The sequence below is a fragment of the Vicugna pacos genome, unplaced genomic scaffold, assembly GCF_048564905.1.
Source record: "Vicugna pacos unplaced genomic scaffold, VicPac4 scaffold_21, whole genome shotgun sequence".
Classification (NCBI taxonomy): domain Eukaryota; kingdom Metazoa; phylum Chordata; class Mammalia; order Artiodactyla; family Camelidae; genus Vicugna; species Vicugna pacos.
Genome location: NW_027328742.1, coordinates 12,053,953 through 12,077,147, shown reverse-complemented (window position 1 = coordinate 12,077,147; position 23,195 = coordinate 12,053,953). Strand labels below are relative to the sequence as shown.

Genomic DNA, 23,195 nt, shown 5'->3' with positions numbered 1-23,195 from the left:
CGGCGGAGGCGGCGGAGGCGGGACAGGGCGGCTGTCCTGGGAGAGCAAGTCCACTTGCTCCCACTTCCCCCGCCGCCTGGCCTCTGCTGCCAGAGCTTCCTGGAAGGAGTTTCCCCCTGTCAGCCTGCCCCTGGGAGGCAGGCCGGCTATGGCCAGGGGGGCGGGGCGGCGGCAGTGGCAGCAGCAGAGCTGGAGATGGCAGGATTGGGGCTGACCCATACTACTAGCCAGGTACTTGCTCCCATTGCCCGCTGTCTCTGTCGCTGCCCCCCGCCCCTGCACATTGACTGCACCACGCCCACCTCTCAGGAGCAGGATCACCTGAGGACAAGCCTCCAGGGACCCTGGGGCAGCAGAGACCGCCCCCAGAGCAGGCTGAGGGGGACACGCGAGGAAATGCACAGGATTGCCTTGGCAGCCCCCGCCCCACGCTGCCGCCCGCCCTCTCTGCAGCCGCCCCAGACCCCGCCACCACCACTGCCCCCTGAGCACACCGCGCCAGCATCCCGGGAGCCGGACAACACGGACATGTGCACCCAGTGAACCTGGCGTAGCACAGGGCGCCCCATGAGCAAGCTGAGGGGTCACCAGAGGAAATCCACAGGCTTTCCTGGGCAGCCCTCGCCACCGCTGCTGACCTCTCTGCAGCCTCCCCTTCCCCGCCCCGGGCCACCATCCCCTCAGCGCACCGCGCCTGCCTCCTGGGAGGCATCCAACACCTAGGCGTGCAGCCAGGGAACCTGGGGTATCAGAGTCCGACCCCAGGCCAGGCCAAGGGATCATGGGAGCAAATCCTCGGGCTTCTAGGGCAGCCCCGCCTCCTCTCTGCAGCCCCTGACCGAACCTCCCCAGCCTCCCATGACCTGGCTGACAAGGAGACTTCAATCCCGCAAACCTGGGGTGGCAGAGGCTGTCCCCAGGCCAAGGAGAGGGGGACATGGGAGGAAACTTGCCAACTCGCCAGGGCAGCCCCCTTAGCCGCAGTGCCTCCGGCCCCTCCACCACTGACCTCTTTCACTGACCGCACCACGCCCGCTCCCAAGAGCAGGCTGATTAAATGGCTTCAGTCTGAGGAACGTGGGAGAGCGGCGGTCGCCCCCAGGCTAGGCCGTTGGGGACATGGGAGAAAATCCTCTGGCTCACCAGGGGCACCCCAGTCCCCGGACCCTGTCCCCATCACTGTCCCCTGACTGCACTCCGCATGTAGTGAGTGTGTCTGTCCGTCTGCCTGCCTGCCTGCCTGCCTGCCTGCCTGCCTGCCTGCCTGCCTGTCTATCTATCTGTTGGAGGAGGGGAGAGGCTAGTCTATGTCTGTGTGTCTCTGTGTGTCTATGGAATGGAGGAAGAGGAGGCTAGTATGTCTATCTCTCGGCCTATCTATCTCTCTGACAATCTATCTAAGCAATGGAGGAGGCAGAGGAGGCTAGTGTGTTTGTCTATCTACCTAATTGAGGAGGAGAAGGAGTGGTGTGTGTGTGTGTGTGTGTGTGTGTGTGTGTGTGTAAGTGTGTGTGTGGGTCTGTCCATTTCTGTATTTGTCTATCTAATGGAGGAGGAGGTGGAGGAAGCTAGCGTGACTTTCCGTCTGTCTGTCTGCATACGCACCTAATGAAGTAGGAGGAGGCTACTGTGTTCGTCTAAGTGTCTTTCTATTGGAGGAGGTGAGTGTGTCTGTCTCTCAGTCTGTCTGGGTGTTTCTTTATCTACTAGAGGAGGAGGCTAGTGTGTCTATCTACTTACCTACCTGATTGAGGAGGAAGAGGAGGCTGCTGTGTGTGTGTATCTCTCTGACCATCTATTTCATGGAGGAGGAGATTGGTGTGTCCATCTACCTACCTAACTGAGGAGTAGGAGGGGGCTTCTGTTTGTGTGTGTGTGTGTGTTGGTGTGTGCCTGTCTGTCTTTGTATGTATGTATCTGTGTACCTATGTAATGGAGGAGGAGGACGAGGTTAGTGTATCTATCTGTTAATAACAAAGAAAGAGACTAGCGTGTCTGCCTATTTATATGTCTGTCTCTCTGTGTATTGGAGGAAGCCTCCCGGGACTCCATTGACCTGGAGAGATGTCAAATGCCACCCTGAGGCAGAAGAAGGCGCCCAGAGAGCTGGCTGAGGGGGACTCGGGAGGAAATCCACAGGCTTGCCTGGGCAGCTCGCGTCCTTCGCTGCTGCCCTCTCTGCAGCCGCCCCGCCCCCTACCCCAATCCCGGCCCCTGGGCGTACAGCCCCAGCATACGCAGAAATACATTCAAAATGGCTTAGACACTTAAACGTAAGACAAGACACCACACACCTCTCGGTAGGAAACGTAGGCCAAACAGTATCCCACGTACACCTCACCCATTTTCTCCTAGGGTAGTCTCCCCAAGCAACAGAAAACTCAGCAAAAATACAAACACAAACGGGAGCAAACTGAATTCATCAGCTTTGGCACACCAAAGGAAACCAGAAGCAGAACTAAACCACGGCCTACTAAATAGGAGACAATCTTTGCCAAACATGAGACTGACTAGGGGTTCATTTCCACCATATCCAAACAGCTCATCCGACTCAACGGACAGAAGACGACCCAATCCAAAAATGGGCAGAAGACGACCTCAGGAAGCAATTCTCCTGCGAAGACCCACCAGCGACCAATGAGAGGCACATGACAAAACAGGCTCAAGGTTGCTAATTATCCGAGGAATACAAGGCAAAACTACAATGAGGTGGCATCTCGCCCCAGTTAGAGTGGCCACCATTCCAAAGCCCACACAGGATCAAGGCTACAGAGGCTGTGGAGAAAAGGGATCCCTCCTACACTGTCGGTGGGAATGTCGTTTGCTGCAGCCACTGTGCAAAACAGGAGGGAGAGTCCTCAAAAGACGGAAAATACACTGGTCAGAAGCTTTGGATCTCGGGGGGAGGCTAACAAGCTCCCAAAGGCCCGGCCTCGCCCCTGCTTCTGCCCCAGCTCGCCTGTGCCCCACAGGGTCCGGGGCGGCCTCCACTCCCAGGGCAGGGCCACCCGCGCGGGAAGGCCTCGCAAGGCCTGAGGGCCAGTCTCGGCTGGCCCGGGGCCGTCCAGCGCCCTCCCATCTCCCGGGGCTGCTCCCACTTTGCCAAAGCCGCCTGTGAGCGGCGGCCAAGAAAGCCGCGCGGTTCAGCCAGTACTAAGGAGGGGGAGGAAGGCACCCCAACCAGGCCGGGGGGGGGCCCCGGGACCCGCCTCACTGTCCCAACCTGGACACGCGGCCTGGACCCCACCGACGCACCCCTCCCCCCGCCACCGGGCGCCTCCCCAACTGCACAGCCCAGGCCTCACCCGCCGACTCCCCGACCTGCGCGCCCCCACCAGCGCCCCCTTACCTGGCTCGCGACGGCAGCAGAGGCGACAGCAAGCGGCGGGAGGCCGAGACCCCAGGCAGCCTTCCTCCTCCGGGAGCTGGTCCAGGAGCACCCAGCTCCCGCCCAGCTTCCTCACGTTCTGGGCGCGCCCCAGCGCCCTGGCGTCCTGGCGCCCCTGCGCGCGCGCGCACGAGCAGCTTTCAGCGCCCCTCCCCCTCCCGCCCGCCTGACAGCAGCATGGAGGCTTGGCTGCGACTCCAGCAGTAGGGATGCTGCGAGTGGGGCCGGGCGGTGGGCCGGTGGAGCTTCGGGCGGTGGGGCGGTGGGGCGGTGGGGCGAGCCCAGCCCGCGGCCAGGGCTGGCCGGGTCCCCAACACCAACGCGGCCCCCCACGCCCTCCTCCAGGGTCCCGGCCCCCAAGTAGGACCACCACGGGCCCAGGGCCAGGCCTCACCCCACCAGCCCCGCTACCACTGCTCGCCGACCCCCCACCCAGTCAATGCCTCCCCACCCCCTGCCACGCCCGGTCCCCGATCCACTGCACCCCCGAGACAAAGCTGCTTCTCCTCACACCCAAATCCCGCCCCAGGTCTGCGCCCCTCTCGGTCCTAAGCTACAGCCCCTGTAAACCGCGCTCACACCTCGGGCCTCACCCCAGGTCCCCCCACCGTCCGGAGATACTCCCCTAACCCTTCACCTAGGAATGAGCCCCCACCCTTCAGCCGGGTCACTTCCGCTCCCAGCAACCCCTCCCCCTCACCCTGTCCGCCCTCATCGCCAGATCGCCGCACACCCGGAGTGCACCCCTACCCCAGATGACCCCCTCAGCCCTCTCCTCGCGTGGGCCGGGCGCTCCGGGCTCCGATCACCACGGCGACAGCCGCTAGACAGGGATGCCCCGGGCCCAGGGCAGGCACGCAGCCCTGGCTCCCAGGGGCGCGGCCCCGGCGGCCGGGTGGGCGGGGCTTGAGGCCATTCCAATTCCCAGCCCCACCCCCACGCCCCCATCCCACCCCGAAGCCCAATGCCTCCTCAGAGCCCATGGGATAGGTGGTCCCGAGCTGCACACCGCTTGCCAGTGGGCCTTGGCTGCTTGATGCTGGTGCGGGGAGGGAGCGTGCAGCCTTAGCCCGGCCCTTGGCCCCCCGGGATTGACAGCGGGCTGCAGTTCTAGTGGTGTTGATGGCGGAGGCTTAGGGCGGCTGCCCTTGTAGAGCCAGTCCCCTTGCTCCCACCTCCCCTGCCTCCTGGCCTCTGCTGCCAGTACTTCCTGGAATCAGTGTGTGTCCCCCTGTCAGCCTGCCCCTGGGAGGCAGGCCGGCTATGGCCAGAGGGGCGGGTCGGCGGCAGTGGCAGCAGCAGAGCTGGAGATGGCAGGATTGGGGCTGCCCCATGCTGCTAGATGTGGGACTTACTCCCATTTCCCGTTGTCGCTCTCTCTGTCCCTGTCGCTGCCCCCACCCCTGCACATTGACTGCACCACGCCCACCTTCAGGATCAGGGTGTCTTGGGGAGAAGTCTCCAGGTTCCCTGGTGCAGCAGAGGTCACCTCGAGGCCAGGCTGCTTGGGAGATGGTAGCAGAGCTAATGGCTGGTGGAAATCAACGCTCTCTTCTCCTGCTGTCTCTTCCGCCAGGGCATCAGCTGCCGTCGTTTTGGTCTTCCCTTGTGCTCCCTGACCGAACCGCGCAGTTCCAGGAATGAGACTGTCCTCAACACGTGAGTGCTGCAAACCTTTGGAACCAGATGCTGCCCACAAGCCAGGCCGCTGGGGAGATGGGAGAATGTAATTTTTATCCTGATTATTTATGTTATTTGTTGGCCTGGGTTCATGCAGAGTGCAGCATCTAGCATGGTCGTTTCCTCAAAAGCTCTGCTACCATCCCTGGGAAACACCCAGCCCTGGGGAACACGCAGCCCTGGGGAACACGCAGCCCTGGGACCCTTGGTGATGCCTGATCTGTTGGAAGCCTCTTCCCATGATCAGCCCCTTTCCTGGTCTTTTCTTGGAATTGTCAGCTCTTCTAACCTACTTGTGTCATGTCCTGAAGAATACCTTACACTCCAAAAAAAAAAAGTGTATTGGTTTGGTTTTGAATGGAATGTCATGTAGTCTCTTTGAAGACCAAGTGTTCTATTGTATCATTTATGACAACTGCTGCTTTAATGATTTTCTGCCTGGATGACTTATCCATTCATTTAAGTGCAGGTGTTAAAATCCCCTAATATTTTTATAGTATTTTTAATTCTGCCTTTATGTCTGTTAGTATTTGCTTTTATGTTTCTTTAGATGCTACTGTTTTGGGTGCATGTGTTTAGGGATGTAATACACTTTTTTTCTTGTACTGATCCCTTTGTCGTTACAAAATGCCTTTCTTTGTCTTTTGTTATAACCTTTGGTTTCAAGTTTATTTTGTCTGATAGGAATACTGCTTTCCCTGCTTTCTTGTTTCTGTTAGCATGAAATACCTTTTCCATCCTCTCTCTTTCAGTGTGTCTTTAGCTTTGAAGTGAGTCTCTTTTAGGAAGCGTAGTGATGACTCTTGTTTCTTTATCCAAACAACCACCCTTGTCTTTTGATCAAGAGCAATTAGTCCATTGACATTTAAAGTAACTGCTGATAGAGAAGAACCTATTGCCGCTTCATTATTTGTTTCCCAGTTGTTTCTGTAGTCCTCCTACGTTCATTTCTTCTTCTTTCTGTTTCTTTCCTTGTGGTTTGATGATTTCCCCTAGCAGAATGTTTGTGTTCCTTTCTTCCTAGTTTTTATGTTCTATTGTAGATTTTTTGTTTTGTGGTTACCATGCGTTTCATAGATGTTGATGTATAATTATATCTACTTGTTTTAAATAAGATAGTCATTTAATTTCAATCATATGGTAAATGAGCTACATTTTAACTGCCCTCCCCTACATTTGTTTTTTTATGTTACACTTTACATCTTTCTTGCTTATCTTTTATCTGTTTATTACAGTTATAGCTGCTTTTGCCATTTTTTGTCTTTAAACTATGTAGTGGCTTCTTCAAGCAATTGATCCTCAGTCCTTACTACATATTTGCTTTTCCTCCTGAGTTTTTCCTTTTCCTGTAGATTCTTACTTCTTTTCTCAATTTTTAACATTCTTTTCCACCAAACCCCCCAAACCCCCCACAAAAACCAACCAACACACTTATGTGATTGCAGGTACTTTCTTTTGTCAGGACACAGACCTTATTTCCCCCCAGAGTTAACATACTAAGTTCAGGAATTAGATCTAAAAGTAAAGGACACTGCTGCTGCTAATATCGTCATTAGCCTGTGCAGTTTGATAATTGGCTTTTTCACTGTTGAGATTATGTGTGTGTCTCCATTTCTGCTTCTGAGAGGCCCAGGCATTTGGGGACCCCGGACAGGGAACTCCTGCTCATCATAGTGTCTTTGAGAAAAGCTACATAGAGGGCATTTTTTTCCTTCAAATCACAGGTCTCCTTTTTAGAAGGAGCAAAAAATGCAGGCAGAGAATCTCTTTACAAAGTAATCTGTTTATTTTGATGGGAATGATGTTTCCAAATTTGGGACACTTGGAAAACACTCTCATTACGTTCTTGCCTAGCCAGCAGCTTAGGAGTCCTCAGACCCAGAAGTGTTGACCTGGGCCGGCCCTGTTATAGCTCATCACCAAGCCACCTGCTCCTGAACCTACCCCCCTCCCAGCTGTGCAGCCCCGGGAGATGCTGTCTCTCCTGGGCTCAGCCTGATGGCACAGGGGTCTTTGTTATCCTCCAAGCATCAGTCTAAGAAAGTCAGCAGTCTTGTTTTCCATCTCCTGAGTTTATGTAGGAGTGGAAACACTCCAGATAAAATATTCAAATCTAGGCTCTATCCTGGCCCCGAGATGGGTCCTCTTGGCTTACGGGGGCATGTGACCTGCCTGAGTAAGTTACCTTAGACTAAACTGGGAGAAGAAGACATGGAGGCAGGATGAATGGTCCTCAACTGGCTACAGCATCACTGAACAATGAGTCCAGCAAACAAGAGGGATGGTAAGGGAACTGGTGTGATCCTCCAGGCTTCAAAGGAGGAGGGGTCTCTGTTCTCTGTGCGAGTCTGAGGAGGAGACTTGGGAGGTGGGGGCAGGTAGCAGAGATAAGAAGCCAGCAGCTGGGTGTCACGTTACAAAGTTGAAAGGAAGTAGAGAAACCACAAACAGGCGGAAGAAAGATCAGAGAAAGCTATTATTATGCAGTATGCCCATTGCAGTCGACAGGCGGCCCCTGCCCTTCATCTTTCTTAACCTCAGATTCCGAGAAAGCCTTTGTTACAGCCTGGTCAGTCACACACAGGCACACGCTGGGGTGAGGCCAAGGTCTCTGCCAACCCCACTCTGGACAAGAGGGTAACTAAACTTGGGAAACCCCTGAGACCTTTTCTGGTTAGCCCCATCCTAGTTGTCAGTTTCCCAGTCTTAGCTTCCTTCTGTTGCCCCCGGCTCCAAACCAAACCCCTCTGAGGGCAGTGAGAAAGTGAGGCTGCCTCCAGCATGGCCAACAGCAAGGTGTTCAGGGCCCCAGTTCGCCCACGTACTTGGCAGGCGCCACCCTGGACTCATGCTGACTTGAGCTGAGGGAAGTGAAAAACCTCACTCATCAAAGAGTTGTTTTGTCCACATGATACGAGACCAACCACTGGTTGAGCTAGTGTGACAGGGCGCAGAGAGCTGCCTTGACTGAAATCAGCTCCTCTGACTGTCCGTCGCCTGTGGCCTGTGTTGGACGCCAGGTCGGGGACAGGTAGAGCTGTAGGTCAGAGCATCCCTCAGACCCAGCCCGGCTGAGGGGAGCTCTGTTTGCGTGTCCCCCTCTTGCAGATCCAATTGCTGCTCTGTCCGCTGCCACAGCTCTGAGTGCGTGTGTGGCATCAGCAGGTGTCCCTGTTGGACGGCGCGTGGAGGGGAGAGGGCATTTTCTTACAGATATTTAGCAGAGACACAATAACATAGTAAGGTTTGGATGGGTCCTCATGTACACGCCTTGTGTCTGCTTTATTATGGAAGAAGTATTATCATGCCTATTTTAAGAAAGGGTGAAAAAAAGAGCCTGGAGTCAGAGTGAGGTTCTGAAGGTACCCACCACATAGGATATGGTGAACATTAAATGAAATAACACAATGTGAAGATTCTCTGCTTTTCAGTCATTTCATTCCTGGGAAAGATAGAATGTTTCTTCTCCTTCTGAAAATTTTAGGCAATAATATTCACCATCCCTGTGACCTGGGAAAGATGGAGTATTTCTTTAAAATACCTATTTTACTTGCTCAAAGTAAAGGGCCTGCCTCACAAGTACAGGTTTTTAGCTCATTTATTCACTCCTCACAGCAGACCAAGAGGCTGCGAGGAGTCCTAAACTGAAGTCCAAGTTGCTGTAATCTAAAGATCAAACCTAGGTAAAACAACTAGCATTTAAATCTCAACACCTCCCAAACCTGCATCTCACATTGTCGTGTAATATCAAACTCCAGAAAGCATATTTACTTTGCCTTAACAAATTAAAATAGGTTAGAGAAACACTTTGAACTATCTATCTATGTACGTATGTGCACCCTGGCACTGCACAATGAGCACACATGCTGTACAAATGAAGTAACAATATATATCTAATACCATCCTGTGTAAATTTTTTTGAGGATTAGGAAACAAAATTTTTCAAATCACACCCCAGAGCCTCTGCCAATTCTATCACACATCTGACATCATGCAAAACGGAAGCTTAAGGAGTTTACTCAAAAAAAAAAATGAAGGACTTATACCCATAAGTGGCTCAGAAATAAGGGAGACCCATGCTTGGTGTAGAAAACCCAGAACTCAAGAGTACTCTTCCTTTCAGCAGGAAAGTTAGCTTATGAGATATCCTCATAACCAGAATAGATATTTTTTTAAAAAGTTAACATTTTACCCAACTTTATGGTTCAATTTTTTTCTTTGTATTGAAATAAACACTTTCCAAAGACTTCCTCTCAATTCATTAAAACATGACCAGGTAGGAAAAGATCAGTTAAACATTTACTACCAGAAGTCGGACTAAGATACATAATATTCTCAGTTACCTTTCAACAGACAAAATATGCCACTGGTTCAAGGATACATTAGACGCTTTCAATTCAGTATCACACCATGAAAAGCAGAAAAATACAATGTGAGACAATTTATTCAATCCAATGTTTTCACAGTAGATGGAGATTCTTCTTTAAAAGCAAAAAATTACTTTATTTGTTTAACATTAAGTAGAAATTAACATCAGTATATGTGTACATTGCCCAAATTTAATCAGTGACATTTCTGACAGTGGGTTGTAGGTCTTTACTGCTCAAAGCAAATCATTTTTTTTTCTGGACTTAGGTAGTATATATATTTTTGAATCTCTTTGAAATGGTGCTTAAACTCACACGGAGTGAACTCCGTGAACTTTGAGAGGGCAAAAACGCAGCAGTCACAAGAAACCAGTAATACTGCTTAAGTTTACATGACTTTCGAAGTACTGATGTCTTGTAGTATCTGGATCCAGACATCCTGGGATGCCTGGATGTGTCTGGAATCAACTGGACACTCTGGTCAGAATGGTTCAAATTTAGATTAGAAAATCTTATACAATCAAACCAAGTTGATTTTTTTTTTGCTACAAGAATGTAGACTATATGTGTGCATCTGATTCTAGGAGCACCGTGAGAATATACTACCTAAGAAAATGAAGACTTTGTGTCTAAAGCATGACTTGTTTGGTAAATGACAAAATTAGAAAAGTGTCTTTTTCTGGAAAGACTGACCATGGCCTATGACGAAAAGTTCAAAGTTCCAGTTCAGTATTAATTACATTTTATGAAATTCCCAATGTTAAGCAGAAATTGAGCTCATTAGCTAAAACAATTACACAAAGGACAGTATTACTCTGGTGGGATTGTTAACTGTTGAAGAATGGTGTTTCATTTAATACATAGCATGGACTTCATACACATCCATTATCAGTGCCTTGAAAAATCAAACAACTTTAAAAGTTAGTAGTGGTTTCTGCAAGTACAAAAATACACATTTCTTATATAACATATGGTAGTAAAATTTGTCAAGATATATTATACAAACTCAAAACAATCTTAGATAAAGCATCAGTCTGATATATTCTAGGTTGACAAGAGTGTAATAAAATGACATGTAGTCTGCCTTCAAATCATACAATATAATACTTTACAGCAATATTAAGTATTCACATTAAGTATGTAAGGAGTATCTAAGGGAACACAGAGTAGAAATGGTTATTAAAGAACTCGAGTGTCTATTCTTTTCTCTGCTTCAAACTGGGCATATGATTTTCTCCCACCAATACAAAAGAAAAACAAACAAAAAAATGGCTAGAACTATTATTTTGTTAAGTAGAGAAGCAGTTTGCTTCTGCAAAAGACACTCCAAGCCATAGAGCTTCATTCACATATTGCAGTTCTGACAGTAGTGTGCCCTCAGGGTGAGGGGAATCCCTGCTGCTCTCATATATCATATCACGTGAGAGGCATATGGACACTTAGAGGAGTCTAAATATAGGAGTGGTTGCTGATAAGGTAAAATCTACTTCACATCTGTGACTGAGATGGCCATTGTCATAAAGGAGCTCTTTGGACACAGAATTCTAAAGGTTTATTATAATGCTAAGGACAAAAAGGGCCATGTCCCCAAGAGGCAGGTAGCACCTATGGCTAATACTGAAAGGACTTCTTCTAGCTTACAGAAAAAAAAATTTTTTTATAACGAAAAAATGCAATCTTTAGGACAACAGGGGAAGCATATTTGGCATGAAAGTTTCTGGGTGGCTAAGAAAAGTGATTTGGAATAAGCAAGTTTGTGGGAGAAAGGGCCATTGGAATTTGAATTAAAGAGGTCAAATGGGTTCTAAGCAATTTCTAATAAGTAAGTGTTTAAAATGAAGGAAGGTGCACAGCCATTCCTGCTTGTCCCTTCGTACTGTCTGGCAATGCCTAATAATCCATGGAGGTAATCCAGGAGTGGTGTAACCTTTGAGAGAGAGGGGCTGGCAGGTTGTAAAGAGTCACAGAACAGAAGAGCCACCACAGTGGTTGTCAGGCCTTCTTTCAGACAGTCCTCGACACTGGATTTTCTGACCTCCAGAAGTTTTTACATCTTTTTGTCCCAAGATGATTCATGGTGTATACCCGACTGGAATAAACCAATGGGGTACACACCACCGTGTATGCCCCACTGGAATAGACCGGTGGGGTACACACCACCGTGTATACCCCACTGGAATAGACCGGTGGGGTACACACCGTGGTGTATACCCCACTGGAATAGACCGGTGGGGTACACACCGTGGTGTATACCCCACTGGAATAGACCGGTGGGGTACACACCGTGGTGTATACCCCACTGGAATAGACCGGTGGGGTATACACCATGAATCATTTGGGGACGAAATGATGTAAAAACTTCTGGAGGTGAGAAAATCCAGCGTCGAGGAGTATCTGAAAGAAGGCCAGACAGCCACTGTGGTGGTTCTTCTGTTCTGTGACTCTTTACAACCTGCCAGCTCTCAAAACTGCTCTCTCAGCTGTTAAATGGCCATCAGAAAAGGGAAGATCTATCAGCAATTTTTTTCCTGGTTGATTAATCCAAGAGGCAAGGCTGCAGAAAAACATTTCAGCAAAGAGGAGTCCTGCTTTGATCACCTGTTGGCAACAGTGACCGTGCAACAAAGGAAGGACTGTTGTTGCAGACTCTTCCTCCTCACTAAGACAGCCAGTGCTGTCAGGAGGGCACCTCCTAGGAGGAAAAAGTGCATTTCTGGAGAATGTTTCTGGCTCAGGCACCTCTGGAAAGAACACTGAAATGAGCACCCATTTCCTTCTTTCTCCCCACAGCTGTGTCCGGGGGCCTCTGCAGAGCAGTGAGACGCTCATGGAAAAACGAACTGACCAACAAGAACTACGATGTCATGGTACTCATGGCTCGAATTCCTCGAGTTTCTTCCACACTAGCTGCCTTAATGGGCTGGTACCTGGAATGATTCTGTGAGGGCACGTGATTGACCATGAGATGTCTCAGAACTGGCCACTTGCTTGGTTTCGGGGAAAAGTCTGGCGTGATTTCCTTGATCATCTGACATGCTTTCCCTCTTAATGCTTTGATTGGTGGCATTCTTCTTGCTTATTAAAAACATTTCATGGAATGTGGATGGTTTCTTTGCAGACTTCCCCCTCTGTCCATGGTTTTTATTCTTCACTTTTGATATCCTGGCCTTCTTAGTGTCATCTAAGGCGTGTTTCCTCTAGAGATGATGCTTCTTTAGCCCTCTGCTGGGATCTCTTAAAATGCATGACAGGATCAATCCATGCTCTTATAAGGAAAAGCCTCCCAAGCAGTTAGGTGATAAAATCTTTTAGCCTTGACTTTTTGCCAAATAGTCTCAATAAAGAGGATTCTTTTTTTGTCCTTAGTATCAGCAGTGATAACCCCGATGCTACCTGTCTCGGTTATTCTATACACAGGGGTCATAGTAATTATTATCTTTATGTTATTAGTAGCCCGGTTTCTGTCCTTGCAAATATTAGATTCTGATTGTGGTTAAATGTCTTTGGTTACATGCGTGTCCTCAACATCAGAAACCACTGTTGGCCCTGAGTCTGGGCTGGACACGTCATCCACTGTCAAAGAGCTGGGTGAGGATCCTTCTAGAGGCAGAGTACCAGGAGAACACTGCCCATCCTTCTCTCCTTCCTCAGGTGACTTCAAGCAAAGCTCAAGTCCGTCTTCCGCCAGGCTGGATGGAGAGCGACCATCCTTCTCTGATTCCTGGCTGGGGTAAGAACTACAGGACTGGGCTGTTTGCACAGCCCCAAGCCCTTCGGCTGCCATTTGGGGAATGTCTGTCTGTCTCTCTTGCGGTGCGCTGGCTTCTGGAATGCCAGGAGCACATGGAGGTGGCTCCGTGGGTGCTTTTAGAGAACCTGTTTTATTGTTTTCTGGTCTCGGTGCCCTTGCCTTCTTTTTGAGAGACCAATTTTTCAAACTGGCTATACCATTTCTCAACCATGTGCTGGGGTGCAGAGTTACAGAACGCATTTGTGAATGCCCCTCTAGACTGTCCTTTTTTGTATGAGCCTGGTGGCTACTGGCCTGCCCTGATGAGGGACCGGGAATTCCAGAAATGAGGCTGGAACTGCTTAAGTCAGAAGAAAGCTCTTCCTGTTTTCCTTGAGGTCGAAAAGTGCAATCTATTGGAGAGGATGTTTCAGTGGGTGTAAACACCGACTGTTCAGAAATCTGAGAAAAAGCGCTGTCTTGGGAGCTCACTGGCGAGCCAGATGGGGACGTGTCTGGGGAGGACAAGCTGGAACAGCTACTCCTCGGGCAAATGTTTAACCTTGGGGGGAAGACCTTCTCAGTGTTCTGGTTTGCGGCACCACTCTTGCCAACCTCGATCCCCATGACCAAGCTCCGACTGATAAGCTTTTGCCCCTCCATCTGCAAAGACTTGTGCCGCTTGAGATAGTCCTCCTCTTTGTGCAAGAGACTGGCGTCACAGCTTGCGTTGTGCTGCTTCTTTTTTGAATAAAGTCCCCTGAGATAGGTCAGTTTGCAGTGTCGGTCATCGGTGCTGGGCTCTGAGCAGCGCCGCTGCCTCCTTGAGCCTTTGAGGGGCTCTGCTGGGCATGGCGGGGAGTACCCAGCCGTGTCCACAGCGATGGGCTGGTTCGTGGGACAATCGTGTGAGGACAGGTGGCTGTGAGAAATGGTCACTGGCTTGGATTTAGGAAAAAGGTTTACGTGATTTCCTTCGCTATCACACCAGCTTTTCTTCTTATCATTTTCATCAGTGGCATTTTTCTTGACATCAGTGTCTGTGACTAAACTTGTTTTAAAACCTGTCTTACCCTCTTTCTGGAGGGGTGGATTCTGACTCAGATGGTTCTCATCTTTTTTCAGGAGAATCGCATCACAGCTGGACTTGCGTATCCTTTTCTGATAAAACGCCCTGAGAACAGAAAGCTTTGAACCCAGGTAGCCGATGCTGGGCTCCGAGCAGCGCTGCTGTTGCCTCGGGCTTTTTGGAGCATCTTCCGTAGCTGCGGACAGGTGGCTGGGGGTGCTCATGCCAGAGGGGGCACTGGCCTGGTCCTGCAGCGAGGCCTTTCTGTACACTGCCGCCACGGTCACCGGCTCAGGCTCACTGGGCTGTTCCACCTGAACGTCTTCATCTTTAGGATGGTCTAAGTCAAAGTCGCTCAGGGATAAAACGCCTTCAGGCTGCTCGAGGTCATAGTCACTGAGGGTTAACATGGAGTCCATGCTTCTGCTGCCTGGACCGAGTTTCTTTACCAAGTCACTGCATGGAGCATCAACTTCTTCATTCAGCTCATTTTCCAGGCTGTCATAGGAGGAGTCATTCAGCTGGAAGTAAGAGTTATCTGTCGAAAAAAATCAAACCATGATTAACATTTGCATTTGCCTCAAATACATGCTGCCTTAAAAAAAAAAACTAAACAACTATGATGTTTAGTTTAATTCTGTTTTCATGCAGATTTTTCAGATTCCTACTCTCAAGAAAGAAAGCATCTTTCATAATCTTTCTAGTTGTTAGTGCAGAAACTAAAAGTAAATTTTGGGGGTATACTGGATTTACCTCAGTCCCTGAAGAAATAGCTTTTCTTTAAGTAAGGTTTCCTCAAAGCAATGAAGACATGTCATAATACCAGGAAATGGTAAAAAATACAAAGAAATTAATGCAGATACACTCAGGTTCTGAATAAGACTGTGTCTTTTAAATGGATTAGCTGGTGGATACACCTAATTAACTCTGTTAGTCTCAGAGAAACCATTTACCAACCTTATCAATTTCCCTTTGACAAAGTCCTTTAATATCTATTACTTTGTTTATTTTTTACAGCAATCAGACCAGTTAGATGTTATGGTTTCCCATAATTACAGGAGAAGATACTAATGTTACGGTGGCACAGAATAATTGTTCAAAGATAACCAAGAATTGGTGGTACAGGCATTCATATTTTGGAAGGCTGAATGTCTTCAAGCCCCACACACCCTGCCCCGCCCCATGAGGCTAGCTGTTTTCTCAAGTACTTTGCAGGGCGCTGGATTTCTGAGAGATGTCAGGGACCTCGGAGAGGAAGATGAGGAGCAACCAGGCCAGGCCTGCTTCTGGGTCTCCTACTCCAGTTTCAACCACAGCACTTGTTATATTGTAAGATATTGCAACAATATGTTGTAACAATATTGTTATATTGTAAATCTGTTAATTGTTCTATTGTATATACTTGTAAGGTTTTATTTTGAAACAAGAAGTTAGAATTCTGCCACTAACAACTTCTTGGAGTTTGGGAACCTTGTCTTATACACTAGGTAACCTGACTACAGTGTTAACACAGCCTGACCTACGAGCAGGCCTTCTAAGGAAGGGGCGGAAGCCCGCGGCCCCTGACTCAGGTGAGAGGCCCCTTCACCCGAGCTGCTCTGGGCAGCAGGGTAATCGGTGCCCTCGCTGACCTTCACGTGTGTGTCTATTTCTCACACACAAAAACAACCCCATTATTCACAATACCTGAGACATTCTCTTTCGTAGCACATGTCACTGAAACCTCTTCCAAAAGGGAAGTGATTTCTTCTCCAAATATTCTACAGCAATTTTCAATCAGAAATTGTATAAGCAGAGAAACCTGCACAAAAAAGGAACAAAAATGAAGGGTTACTTTTCACATAGCGCACCTATAAATCAGACTTCATATACGAATCCTGGTTCAAACCAAAAAAAAAAAAAAGTGAAGAATCCTGAGAAAAATTCAAAGTTCATGTCTGCTTGGAAACTAAACAGAACCGTTTCCCCTAAAAAAACAACAGTAGTTTGAGTATAGAAATCCATTTTAATCAGTGGCTTAAAGTTATTATTTCTGGCCTTGGTTTAATGCTAACAGTTTTATACTAATGGTCCTGTCTTTAAAATTAGGGTAATTTTAAGTATTCTCTGTACTGGGCATTTGGGATGAAGAAATATACTTTCTTATTAAAATTCATGAAGCGTCATTAGATAGACTTATAAAATATGTTTCTTATGTAAAAGGCAGGTGTCATAAGTGTGGGAGGTGGGCATCCTCTGTGGATTAACTGTGAAGGAGAGGGACGGCTGGAGAGAAAAGCGTACATTTTCCCTGACCAGCCTCTTTCTATGCATTTGCCTCCCTGAGGAGCCAGAACTGGAGATGCTTGGAGAAGAGCTCACTGGGGAGCGCTGTGCCTCCACTGAGATATACTGGAACCTTTCCATAGTCTTCTTGCCCCAATAGCTGAGGCAAAGGAGCAGGCAGAACGTTGGGAGGAAGAGGAATCAGTGCCCCATCCTTGTACTAACCATCAGGTACTGCAGGAGTGTGATTTCAAGTAAGTACTGAGTGAGTGTGGTACCATCGCCACCTCCATTGTGTTAGATGAGGAAACTGTGGAACAGTGTAACTAATTCTGCCCTAGATTGTACATCTGGCAAGTGGGGAGGGCTGAGATTTCCACCTGCGCCTGTTCAATTTCAAAGTCTTTTGTTTCTTTTTAAAATCTTATCAACTGCTCTTCTCCCTCTATGGTTTCAGTCAATCACAGCTGTTTTGCCTCCTTAAAGGGAAAACAGAAGTAACCCAATTACTATCACTTTCTTTGCTTAAGAAATCAGCTTTCTGCAGTCTACCAGGAGAGGACAGAACAGTCGATGAACTCAGACTTATAAGAAGATGTACTTAAGGAAGTGTCTTTCAGAACTAATACCCCAACTTTAGGTTCAAAACGGGGACTCAGTGCCCCAGGGCAGAAAAATGAAAAACTTCATTACCTTATTTGTAAATTCACTTTCTATTTCGGGGCTGGAGGAAGCAGGAGGCCAAAGGATGCTTGGAGCGATGCACACTGCTAAGTTAAATGAATTCATCTGGTTCCATGAGGCATGGTTTTCAATCTTGTGCAATAACCCGAAAAGATACTTTAGCAGAACAACATTCGCTCTTGGGAGCCGGTCTAATAGCCTAAAGACAAAGGTGCTCTTTAAGCAAGACATTTCGTGGAAAACTTGTAGACAGGGCAACCTTTCTTCGCTTTTCATGGGGAACCACGCGAAGCAGAAACACAGTTCAGGTATGCGGGAGGGTCAGCTCATATGGTACGTGCAGAGCAAGGACTGTCTTACAGAGGGGAGAGAGTAAGACTCAGGGGGGTTATTCATTTATTTTGTATATTCTGTCTCTGGGTGAGAACCTTTATACATACATATATATATTTTCATGGTTGTTGCTTTTTTCCAACAAGAACCTGTAACTGAGACAGGAGGGAAGGGGGCAGGACACAGCCATTAAAGGAATGACACAGCAGTTAACAACAAGGTGGAGGAAAAGTCAACTCCTGATGGACCTTGAGGACCAGGATGGATGGAGAGCTGACCTCCAGTGGACCCTGAGCTCCCTCACACACACTGTAATGTACTAGCACCGCAAATGGCACACCCACAAGTGCCATGACAGCTCTGAGGCTGACCATGGAAGTCAAGGAGAGGGTAGTGGCCCAATTCCTGGGGATCCCCACCCCTTCCTCAAAGCAGTTGGAGTAATCCTCTCACTTGTTAACGTATAAAAACTCGCAACACCGCGCCTCGTGGACTCTCTTGCTCCCTCACCTTCCCAGATGCCCGGCACTCTGTCTATGGACTGTGTGTCTACTTCTCCTTTAAACTAAACACCCAACCCTGCTCCCCTCTACCCTTCTCCTGCGTTCTGAGATGGTCTGCGCTCTGTCTACAGAGTGTACATCTCTCTAAACAAATCTACTTTTACTCAACTAGGGCTCGCTCTTGAATTCTTTCCCGCGTGAAGCCAACGACCCTCACTTGGCGGGGCGCATCCCAGGGACTCAAGTGAGACCTGGGACACAGCCCTCCTCTCGTGCCCCGTTTTCCTGTATCACAGCCTGGGGAAGAACATCAGGTCATCTGGCTCTTGTTGCATAAATACCAGAGAGGCGCTTCTTCAGCACCACAGACTGACAATGAGTATGGTTTTCTAGGGACAGATTATGACAGATTGCAATGGGCCAAAAGATTACTGAATGTTTTCATTGGACAGTGAGGCCTTGCCTAGTGTGCTCTTTTGGGGTGTCAGATTCTGAGGGGGCCCTGAGCCTTTGAGTTATTTTACACCTCTGTAAACTATAGAATATTGACAGCAACACACATAAGACTTGTCCATAGACCTGAAAATTCTCTCTGGTGAAGAGTCACGTGATTTACTTGCACTGCCTCATGCCCCAGCAGAAAAAGCCAGTTTTGTTTTTTATGTCTATTTATAAATTCATTTCAGCATTTCTGATTCAACTATTACAACTTGTGGTAGTTAACTGTCTTCTCTGAACCGGCGGCAGTAACGTCTTAGTAGTTCTCTTTATTAATCCATGTTTTAAATAAAATTTCTTTCATGTGTATATGTTTATATGAGAGCCATAATTCTGGCCTTTTAAAAATCATCCTTTAACAGCTTCTACGATATAAAATTTTAGACAATGAGCAACAACATACAGAATCTCAAGTTCCCTGTACCTGAACGGTTCCCACCAAGCTGTCACGAAAGCAGAGACAGCATTTTGTGCATGGCTCTGAGTCTGGTGCCTTCAACACTTACACCATCAGTAGCTGCGTGTAGATAATGATTTACATTTGAAAGTTGCTCAAGATAACACTGCACTGAACAAGCGTTTGCAAATAAATGATACTGAGATTCTTGGGTTTCACAGAAATGCAAGTATTGCTTTTTGTTAATGGACACTTTTTTCCTATTCTCTTATGATGCGGGAAATACTCAGGAATGGGGGTGCTGGGTTCTGCCGGCAACTTCCCTTTCCATGAGGACAGACAATGCATTCTCTGTGATCAGGCTAAGGCTCTGCAACTCCCTTTTCCCTTGACACTTTTCAATGAGTTGACTGTCTCTCTGGAGTGTCCTCACATCCCCTTCTCCACATACCCCTGTCATGGCACTGACTGTACCGCACTGGAATTCTGGGTTTTATCTGTCTATTTCTACTAGACTGTGAGCTCCTTGAGAGGAAGGAATTTTCTCTGTATGAATTTGGCTGCTAAATGAAGTGTATAAGGAATCGTCTGGTTAATTAAATACTTACCAAAATTAAGGTCATAAATTGTAGATTGGGTCTACAGTATTTGCTATTAGTCTAATGGGTTTCAGTGCCTATCAGATTAGAATATACAGAAGGTGTACAATGGTCGAGTATTCCATATTAATAAGATTAGGAAAAAACCCAATAATAACAATGACAGTTGCTAGCATAAATCTATTTTTAAACTAGCCCCTATGGATATGACTTTGATAGTTATTATTACATTAACAGACAAGCTTGTAAAATATAAGTTTTTTAAAAAGTATTTTTGAGAAATGACCAAATTGGAATAACTACCTTTGAACTGCATTTATTTTTTCCTCATCATTTTCTTCGTCCATTACACAGACCCAATGATCATAGAGATCTGATGAAAAGATGCTTCCCGGAATACATCGTAGAAAATCCTTACATAGAGGGAAAATAATTTTAAATTGTTATTCTAATAATTTGTATTGGAGAAATTAGAAAGAAGACACTTTATTGGAAAGTTCAGTCCTCCCTTCTTTGGAACACACAGAGCTCTGCACCAGCCCTCCAATGATGTGCGCACACAGAAAAATATGCTTTGGTTTTTTTTCTAACAAAAAACCAGAGGGAAATTGGGGTCTGGACTACAGTGGGAAAGATAAAGGACAACCTGTTTGGGCTGAAACCTCCTGTTTGTATACATCTTAGCAAACTAGTATAACATGGCAGGGTCTGGCAAACCATCCTAATCTTGTTTTTTTTCTCTGTCTCTCAAATCACTAGTTAAAAGGAATGCACGAAGGTATCTGTGAGATTCATAATGTGGTAGTCAGTCATCCAGTCATTCTACACATATTTACTCATCTGTGCCAGGCACTGTTTCAGGTGCCAGGAACAGGGTAGTAAATAAAACAAAGTCCCTGGTAATTTAGAACTTTAGATTCCAGCAGCATTGGTGACTAATTCCATCCAGAGGTGTCTGGAGTTTCCCCCTGTATTCTTCATAGGAGGGGAGAAGGCATTCCAGGCTATGGCTGGCTCTGGGAGCCTGGGGCAGCACTCTCATCCCTAATGTATATTAAATAACATGTCCCTGGTACATTATCCTTCTCGGCCTTCGAGACTCCTCCTTAGAACACTTGTGGGGCCAGGTGTGGGTGAAACCAGACTATGACACAAGTAGGATCTGACCAAGGGAGGTTGTTGTTTGACATTTGTTTATAAAAAAGCTTAAAAGTAGACACACTTTGGTCCTGGTCCTATGTTCCTTTCCTTTCTAGGCCAACACCCTCTGTTGCTTTTGGCACGGTCCTAACAAGCCAAGCTTGTGAAGTCTGATCTCCACCTTAGGAAACTTCAGGCAGAGAAAACCCAATTCCATGTCTAAGTGCTGGACCCATGGCTGACCACCCTCTTGCAATTTCCTGCTTGCAACACAGAGACAGGTGTGCAATGGAGTAATTTTAATTCTTGCTGGAAAATCAAATAGCAGCCTTACATACGTGCCTTACCAAAGGTGACACACAACTTGTGACAGACAACATGTCGTGTTTCTGTGACTAACATGGAAGCCTTGAGCCTCGGTGCTGCAGTCAGCTGATTAGGTGAGCATGTCTCCCACGAGCCTACGAGCTCCTTCAGGGCAGGATCAGACCAGACCCTTGCCTTTCACTTCATATACTCAATGCCAAGCATAGTCGCAGACGTAGCAGGGATCATTACTGAAATGTTGCTGTATGTCCTATAGTCAAATATTAGTGAGAGACAAGGGAAGGCCAGCTAACTATAGCTGAGGCTCTCAAATAATTTAAAAGCCTCTTCGTGGTCATGTTACCTATTATAAGACAATGTTTTGGAGTGGTTAGTAAGCAGGAAAGTGACTGATTTAAAGTCTGTCTCTGTTCTATTGTATTTTCCAGGAGAGATGTACCTGGATACTCGTGATTCAGATGCATCATCACAAAAGTTACCTTTTTTTGGGGGGAAAGCTATCAAATTTTCATAATTCCTAACTAATATTAGTGCTGCACCTACTTGACAAGTCAGATTCAGAAGAGCCGAAATCAGTTATTTCAAAGTGGGGCAGTGACAATAGCTCTCTTTTTAAACTTCAGTGGAAAACATACTTATGATCTGTCTTGAAGAAAAACATCATTAAATCTTAAAACCTACACTTGAAAGATAATTCGCAACATCATAATGGACTCTCCACAGCTGGAATAACAAGTTATGAAATAACAACCATCACAGCTGAGAAGGATGTGAAAGCTGGTTCTGAATTAGAATCGCCAGTGCCCAGCGCTTGACTCAAAGTCTCCTCCCCTCCAAAGGCAGGGCCCTGGCCATCAGCAGAGCTCCCAGATTAATCTGAGATGAGATTCTTACAGGATTAAAAAGCGAACTTTTCCTCAAACGTCTGATGGATCAGAGTTATGCTTTCTCAAGCAATTTTATTCCAATTATAGTTCAGAGTGAAGCTTATATTTAAGCAAAACCAGCCTAAGGGAAAAATTCAGGAAAAACTTAAGTACCACTCCCAAATAGTCTCAAGAACAAGAAACAAAACAAAACTAAAGCTCAATAACTTTTGGCAAAAAGCATTTCCTTTCCTGCCACCACTTGGGAAAAAATTGAGAGTAAAGCACAGTTCCATGATCACAAAGCTTTATTTAATTAGTTGGAACCCATCTAACCAGACTTTCCAATCATTTGGATTATTTTTGCCCTTTGCTTATTCTTGTACAACTACTTTCTCTGCAATGTGAAATGCAGCTTAACTCTTTTACACCCAAAATTCTTTGTTAACAGCCTCAGCAATTTAGTTCAAAATTTTGAGGAGTGTGGTGCTGTGAAGAATAGCAAAATTAGGAAAATCTTCTAAAACATAGCCTTTAACTTCTTAAATTAAGAGATGGGAGAAAGCCTAATCATATGGTTAAAAAAAAAGCAAAGAAAAATCCACCATGCATACACGTCCCTGACATGGGTCTTGCTCAGCTAGCGCACCACACATATCTCGACTGAGCTCCACGACTGAAAGGCAAGTGCAAACCCTGTGTAAAATAGACAAGATGCTCCCCGCTTCCGCCCTCCAGCTCTTCTGAGTGACACTTCATTGTCAAAGTCTGTGGCAGGGATTGTTTTAAGAGCAGACATGGCCCTTTTACCAAGAGACATCTGACTGTTCCTAAATTCATAGAGTACGGTTCTGTGAGCAACTGACTGGGAGCAGGGACACGTAAGAGCCTTCTTCACCACGTTTTCCGGAATTTGGGTTTTATGCTCCAGGCCCTGGGATGCAGGCTGGGGCCCTGTCCCTACCCCTGGCACGGGTGCACACCAAGCCTGCTGAGAGACGGCAGCCTGACGCTGGTCTGCAGAAGCCATTGCTGTGGTCAAGAGCGCTGCTGAAAGCTCATTTTGACTTTAGCTTTTGCAAAGACGTGAGACATTTTCAAGAATGGGGGGAGGAAAACATTTTAGAAGAAGTCTAACTCAACTATGGATGTGAGTTAAGTGACCATGGGGCTGGGTTCCAGGTTTTTTTTCCCCCATAAGTAAACCTATTTGCCATAGACATCTTTGCCACAAGAATTTCTGCTACAAATACTTTTATCACATAGCTAATTGGCTGTGAAACTCTAACTATGACGCTTCTTCAAAGACGGGGATAGCGTTATAATGAGGGAGACCAGCTGTCTTCCCC

The 23,195-nt window shown here is 47.2% G+C and overlaps 1 protein-coding gene across 1 annotated transcript in view; it reads right to left on the bottom strand.

Moving 5' to 3' along the window:
• Window positions 1-9,349: 9,349 nt before the first annotated feature.
• The window catches only part of LOC140694427 (rho GTPase-activating protein 20-like), a 29,670-nt gene continuing 15,824 nt past the window's right edge, over window positions 9,350-23,195 (bottom strand). The window contains exons 6-9 of the mRNA XM_072957681.1: window positions 19,817-19,926; window positions 17,193-17,382; window positions 15,921-16,035; window positions 9,350-14,772 (exon numbers count right to left, since the gene is read on the bottom strand). Coding sequence (XP_072813782.1) covers window positions 12,929-14,772; window positions 15,921-16,035; window positions 17,193-17,382; window positions 19,817-19,926 — 2,259 coding nt within the window. The 3' untranslated portion in view covers window positions 9,350-12,928. The remainder of the gene's footprint in view (window positions 14,773-15,920; window positions 16,036-17,192; window positions 17,383-19,816; window positions 19,927-23,195) is intronic.